The 7,273-nt window shown below is 48.0% G+C and overlaps 1 protein-coding gene across 1 annotated transcript; it reads left to right on the forward strand.

The window, feature by feature from the left end:
- Positions 1-1,160: 1,160 nt before the first annotated feature.
- On the forward strand, positions 1,161-6,935 carry LOC110339357 (melanoma-associated antigen 10-like). Its single transcript, XM_040743913.1, has 3 exons — positions 1,161-1,270; positions 5,145-5,218; positions 5,296-6,935. Exon 3 carries the CDS (start codon positions 5,363-5,365, stop codon positions 6,599-6,601), a length of 1,239 nt encoding a protein of 412 aa, XP_040599847.1. The 5' UTR covers positions 1,161-1,270; positions 5,145-5,218; positions 5,296-5,362; the 3' UTR covers positions 6,602-6,935.
- Positions 6,936-7,273: the final 338 nt, after the last annotated feature.

Below are 7,273 nucleotides of genomic sequence, written 5' to 3' on the forward strand. Positions count from 1 at the left end.
GTTCCCTCTCAGCAGAGGACATCCCACACAATGCCATCCTGCTGTTGAGGTCAGCTCTGGGAGATTACGGAGGAGCATTCAGGATAAACAGCGGGCCTCTTCCTTTGCAGCTTGCAGGGAAGGACGTTCCAAGGAGCTGAAGGTCAAGGTTTAGAGACAGCAAGCCTACTTTAGCACAGAAAGTAGTGCAAGCTTTGACACTAAGGGTGGGGGAGTTTTATGAGACTTTCCTTGCATAACAATCAGCCCAAGTCTGCCCTTTTTTGAGCTCTGAGAGGCCCCAGGGCGTGTTGTCCAAAGAAGGTCTGGGCAGAGCGATCAACGACGGCATCTGCTCTTTCATTTTCCTATCTAGAAATGGACCGGGGAATGAGGACCTTGACCTGAAAGACAGAGCATTCAGTCAACAAAGAGAAAGGGGTTTATACCTTGTCTGGATTAAGTGTAAATACTCTGGGAAAGGCTACAGGCATTCCTAGTATCTCAGCCCCACCCTATCTCACTGTAAACTCTGGGAAGCCTTGGGGCTTAAAAGTTTGCCGCCTCACTTGCCCCCTGCTGGCTTTCCAGCAAGGTACTGGTTGCTTAAATTCCAGTGAACTCAGGGCCCTAGAGAAATGGCACAGCTAATGGCAAGCTGGAGCCTGGTCATGGTGACGTACTCATTTAATCCCAGCACTCAGGAGGCAGAGGCAGGCGGATCACTGTGAATTCAAGTGAGTTCCAGGGCAGTCAGGGCTACACACAGAAATCCTGTCTCAACAAGTTGGGACTCGAGCTAGGATGAGCTTTCTCTACTCTATATATCTCGGACTCTCCAGCCATGCCCTCCCACAGTAAACATACTAGTGTGTGGCATACTATGACCTACATGTTGCAAGTGTAAATGAATACGGCATCTAACAAAGCCATTTAGTTAGGTTATCAGGTGAGGAATAAAAAGGATGAAGGGGTCGTTTCCCTTCAGATAGATAGAATAGTAGTCCTCCCTGGCCCTGGCTTCCAGACTGCCCCTTCCTAATGCCTACAGGTGCCCACTTCTGGGTCCCTGGTTCCCTGATGTATTGTTTCTAGAATTCTCTCTGTGATTTCTGAGGCCCATGGTTTCATGGCAACAGAGTGAAAGGTCCTCGGCTTGGCCAATCATTGAAGGGAGGACAGGAAACAGCACCGGGAGTCCCGCCCACCGTGGGATACTGGACGGCCCCTTTTTCTACTTCAAGGGAATACCGCCTAAGGCTCCTGACGAGTTCGTTCCTTGTCTAGAGAGGTGAGATTTTGGTGAAAGGGCTGACTGGTCACCGGGCAAGGATTCCTAGCTTTGGGCATATTAAAGGGAGGCACGTGGCGTGGGTTTGGAACCGTTTCCTCCCACACACACGTTGCGGGTGCTTGTATTACCTGTCTCAGCAGTTTATCCTCAGGAGGCTTCCTGCTGAGTAGAAACTCTTTTCTCTGATTTCTGCCCCCACAACCACCCCGGTTCCTATGTTGGGGGCTCCAGAGAGACAAAGGTTTATGGGAGGGCTTTGGAGAGGGTTCCCAACCTTGTCTGAGAAGATTCCGAGGGAAGAGTGGGAGATTTGGCCTCCCTGAGAGCAAAGGGGCATTAATTCCATTTGTACAGTTCAGTTGGTGGGAGGCTGCAGCCTGGTCGGGTGCGTACTGTTTGTGTCCACGGGAGTTGGGCTGTTCTTGGGAGGGCAGGCTGTTTGGAAGGAGACTAGACTTTGGTCAGCGTGGGAGTGTCCCAGCCTTGAGAAGTGTCACAGGATAGAGGATAAGGAGGACTCTGAGGGATGGCTTGGGAGCCCCTTTGTCCCCCGAGAACTTTATGATGCCTCATCCGTTCTGTGTCACAGCTTCAAGGCTGTCATAATCATTCCCAAGTTCCATGTCTGGGAGTCCTAAGCGAGGTGTTTGGATGGAGGATATGCATATGTTAGTTAGCACAGGAGGAGTCCTGGTGTTATTTAAAAGCATCTGCCCAGAGATATCGCTCGGAATGTCCACATGAAGTTCCAGACTCTGTAAGGTGATATAATCTGAGGGCTTTATCTTCTACCCCAACCGGGGGGGGGGAGGCAGAGAGGGATGTAGAGGAGGCTTAACCCCATCTATCATTAGGGTCTCTAGGCTGGGTCATGGCTTATAGTTATTTCCAAATTCCACGTCAAGACTCCAAGTAAGGTGAGGTATTTTGAGGTGGCTAGACTCAGATAAGTAGGGGAGAAGTCCAGGACTTGATGGGAAAATGCGAGGGCGAACTGAGAGCCGCCTCTTCCCTACCGATACTGGTGTCATCTGTTCATGCTTTGTCCCTAGGATGCTTTAGGGAGGGACAGAGCTTATGGGTTATATCATTTCCTGGGGTTCCTCATAGAAGGTTAAGGGAAGGGCGACTTTCCTGAAGGGGCTCCAGTAAAGGGAGGGTTCAGTACTGGTTCCTGTAGGATCAGGACACACCATGGTGGAGGAACGATAGAACTTCTCCCCCCCTTGCATTGAAGGGTCCCAGCTGTTAGTTCTGAGAACCATGGGGGCAGAGGTTACTGGATTTGGAGGAGCCTCTTTCGCTTCCTGCCTCAGGGACCTTAGCTCCCCAATCAGTAGAGGGAGGTGGGCTGGTGCTGCCACGCATTTGAAGACCCCAGAGGAGTGAGAAGGCCTCTCATTATCAATTTGAAGAGTCTCAGCCATGCCCTCCCTTTGCTGTCAGTCTAAAGGCGCCTATTTTGGCGTTTGGGGTACGGTATTTAGACTTCCATCTTGGAAGGAATCAGCAGGTTTTCCTGAGGAGGCTAGGCTCCTTTCAGGAAGCACATTAGGCTTCAAGCTGGAGAGTACTCTGAGAAAAGAATGAGGAGACTACATGTAACAGATAGTGAGACCCTCGCAGAAAGCAGTTCGTAATGTAGAGCCCGAAAAGCTCTGGGTTCAAGCACACAGTCCTTATTCCTTCTTTTTTTCTGGTACATGAAAGAAATGGGACCCTTGAACTAAGGAAGGTACCCTCACACGAACAGAATAGAGGCCGGATATGGATGGCTTTCCAGGAGTAAATATAAATCCCTTGAGGATGATTTACAGTTCTTACTGTTGTAGACAGCAGAGGCCCTGCAAAAACTCCATCATGCATCCCACATATGGGCAATAGTGGCGACATGTGTTTTGTCACTTCTGCAGGAAATTGAGGAAGTTTGTCTCATGGAAGTGAGGCCTTGATCTCAAGGAGCAACATAAATAGCCTGAGGGAGAACAGGGTACAACCCCTCCTGTTAAAGCCATGGGGTCTGTCAGCTGTCAACCCTGGGAGACTCTAGACAAACGTAGAAGACATGGCGTGCTTCCCACATTTGACTAGATTCTCAGAGAAATAGATGACATTTGTCAAAGATGACCAGTGCTCTATAGCGAAGGACTTCCCAGATCTTATCAAGGCCAATTTAGTTGCATCAAGACAAAAAAAAAACCCTCTCTTGCTATCAACATAGGAAGACAACATGGCGATAAGGTTAATCTCAGAGTGAGCTGAGCCCACACTCAACATGCTCCTGCTGTAAACCTTAGGATGTTGCAGGCAAGATTTATCTGATGTGGCACTTCATTTTTTTTTCTTTTTCTGGTTGATGTGTGAAGGGTTTTGATCTGAAGAGGTAACATTCAGTGAGGGCTAGTCAGTGTAGACACGAGTCCCTGACTCAGCCTGCCACCAAGTTAGGGATCTCAGGTGAGGACAGAAGTTTCCCTCCTCCCTGTCTTTTTTCTTTTGTTTTTTTACGAGACAGGGTTTCTCTGTATTGTTTTGGAGGCTATCGGTCCAGCCCGGCCTCGAACTCACAGAGATCCACCCGCCTCTGCCTTCCGAGTGCTGGGATTAAAGGTGTGTACCACCACCGCCCAGTTCTCTTCCCTGTCTTACTCCATTCTCCCCTTCTTCACTCCTTCTGGGAAGAAAGGGATCCTGTGGAGTCTGTCAACTTTTTCCTAGCCCACGGAAAGTGCGTTTTGTGGTATTCTAATGGAATGGACTCTAACATCTGCCCCAAGCTCTCCAAAGAGCCAAGGGATTGTAGTGTTTCAGGGTGATGAGGTTTTGGTTAAACAGACACACTTCAGATCAGAGGAGATCATGCTTAACAGTAAAGGTGACTCTCCTGCAAGTAGGACTGTTTCCCTCAACAGACCCTGACAGGTCATTGAATTTGATGCCATTTTAGGTTTGTATGGAATGTTCCAGGGAGGAGAAGGAAAGCCTTTGTGTAAGGCTGTGATATTATCTAGTATCTCTTATGTGTTGCCGCACATTGTCAGGGAACTGAGGAATGTGGTCTCTGAAGAGGAATTATATGGCGAGGAGGTACATCAGGTCAGCAGAGCGAGGAGTCTGGGATGACCAGGAGTTAGATAAAGATTCTGAGTGGGAACTGAGGGTCCAACCCTCCTTACTAGGACGGAGAGTGTGTCTGGTGCGCCATTTCCCATGCCTGTGGGACACCCTGAGGGATGTGGTTGTATGTGGTACATGTCTTCTCTATCTTGGTGATCTCAAAGCATTGCTCAGAGGAACAAGCCAAGGCCAGCAGAGGGTACAGCCCCAGACTCCAAGGTTTCAGAGTGAGAGGAGATGGAAGCAGAGTTTGGTCAGTTCTTAACTGGCACCTGGGGGTGGTCCTTGATAGATGTGCTTGGGAATGGGTTTCCCTTACTTCTTCTTTGTCTCAGGAGTGTGAGATGCTATCCCTGGGGGTTGTCTCAGTCCAGCAGCTGAGTAGGATCTAAGACTTTCTAGAGTAAAGGTAAACTCAAAGGGGACCGTCTGCCTGAAATGAGTGATTTCAGAGTAACATCTAACCTAGCTGCATTTAGCAGCTTAGGGTTCTTACAGTCTTCTGAGGCCCTCTCAGCTCATCTTACAGCGCTATCAGAAATTGGGCTGAGGGTCTTGATGTGAGTAATATCCCCTCAAATCACAGCATAGAAATAACCCAGGGAGCCAAGTAGTCATGGTGATGAGTATATCTAATGTGCACCAAGGATGCTACCCAAAGCCCAGAACCAAGGGGGTCCCCAAAGTAGGCCCTGGAGTCTCAGGACCTTCCAGTTGCCTAAATGCTGAGGACCTTTCTCATATCCCTCTTCAGGTTCCGCTTGGACAAGCAACAAGGCAAAAAGCAGGCTAGCGGGGCTCTAGGAACATCACGTACAAAGAAGTTTTGTGAGTATGCTTTTGTTAGTGTCATCAGGAGTTAGATTTTTAGCTAAGGCCACTCATACTACCTTTCTCTCCCCCAGGTATGTGGGATCCATTCATCTGCTCTCTTGCGTATACCTCAGCCTACCATCTCTAGTGAGAGTCACTATGCCGTACTTTCCATTCTTCACCCTTGAGGAAGTTATCCAGAATGCTTTTGAAATACAGAGATTAGCTGAGGAGGAGGAGGAGGTCGAGGAGGAAGAGGAGGAGGTCGAGGAGGAAGAGGAGGAGGCCGAGGAGGAGGAAGAGGAGGAGGAGGAGGAGGAGGAGGAAGAGGAGGAGGAGGAGGAGGAGGAGGAAGGGGGAGAGGAGGAAGGGGGAGAAGATGAAGTGGATGATGAGGAGGAGGAGGAAGAGGAGGAGGAAGGGGAAGAGGAAGATGAAGAGGAGGTTGAGATGGAAGAAGAATGGGAGACTACTGACAGTGACACCGTCTCTCCCACATTATTTGCCTCTTTAAAAGTCACTTTACCGGCCCCATGCCCCTCCCAACCGTTCACTTTCTCATCCCGTCCTCTCTCATGGGGCAGTCTAGATGAGGTGGAAGCGGCTGTTGTTTGGATGCTGAGAATTTTCCAGCGTTACCAGCGCTCTGACTCCCCCACTTCATGTGGCAACCTAGACGAAAAGGATGGCAGCCCAGAGGAAGAGCGTTTAAACACTTTGAAGTTGGCAGATGATGATCCCTCATGGCGAAACCTCAGAAAGCGAAAGGTGACTGAACTAGTGAATCTCCTGATCCTCAAATACAAAATGAAAGAACCTGTCAAAGAAGTGGAAATGCTCGGCATCGTCACAGAGGACTACAAGAAACAATTCCCTGTCATCCTTCAGGAAGCTTTGAAGTGCTTGGAGATGATTTTTGGCATTGTAATAAAGGAAAATGATCCCGTGAACAGCTCTTTTGTCCTTACCAATGCACTGAACCTCACATACAATGACAACAGCCAGAGATTGCCTAGAAACGGCTTCCTGTTACTTATACTGGGAGTGATATTCGTAGAGGGGAACTGTGCCTCTGAAGAAAGCGTGTGGGAATTCCTGAATGTGATGGGAATATATGATGGGAAGGAACACTTCATTTATGGGGAGCCCAGGGAATTCCTCACTAGAGATTTAGTGCAGCAAAACTATCTGAAATATAGGCAGGTGCCCGAGAGTTGTCCTGCGCGTTATATGTTCCTATGGGGTCCGAGAGCCTACTCTGAAACCACCAAGATGCAAGTTCTAGGATTTTTGGCCAAATTTACAGGGAGGGATCCAATTTCTTTCTCATTCTTATATCGTGAGGCATTGAGAGATGAGGAAGAGAGAGCCCAAGGCAGAAAGGGCCCCACAGATTAGTGCCATGCTGTGCCTGCCCACTTACTGATTTTAAAAAGGACAGTCTGACTTTTAAGTAAGATGACGGGGGTCAAGCTTAGTCTGTGCATGAGAAGAAACAGTATAGGGCAGCTTTGTGTTCTGGTTCTAGATGATGATGATTGTTTCTTTTTGGGCTATTGTTTGTATTTATAATTGAAAGTGTGTTATGTTACCTTTGTAATGTTAGTTTTTGATTACTTACATCTGTTCCTATCTTACCAGACTCTGAGAAAATACAGGGTTCCTTTAATACTTTTAGTCAACTCTGTAATGTGTACCCAGACTGGTTTGTTTAATAAAACAGGAAAAACGGCAATAAATCTTAAGATCTCTGCTCACCGATTCATTTATATTCCAAACATTACTTGGATATATTTTAAAGTTGTATTTTTCAGTGTGTATGAATGTTTTGCCTGCATGCATATATGTTTAACACATGTGTCCCTGGTAACCTCACAGGTCAGAAGAAGGCATTAAGTCCCCTGGGTCTGGAGTTTCATTTCAGATGATTGTGAGTCACCACATGGGTGCTGATAGCTGAGCCCAGGTCCTTTGCAAAAGCAGCAAATACTCTTTATCCCTGAACCATCTCCAGCCCCATGTTGGAGTTTTTTTCTTTTTGTGGAAAGTGCGTGGTTGTTGGGAAGGGTA

Source organism: Mesocricetus auratus, unplaced genomic scaffold, assembly GCF_017639785.1.
Source record: "Mesocricetus auratus isolate SY011 unplaced genomic scaffold, BCM_Maur_2.0 Super-Scaffold_100003, whole genome shotgun sequence".
Taxonomy (NCBI): domain Eukaryota; kingdom Metazoa; phylum Chordata; class Mammalia; order Rodentia; family Cricetidae; genus Mesocricetus; species Mesocricetus auratus.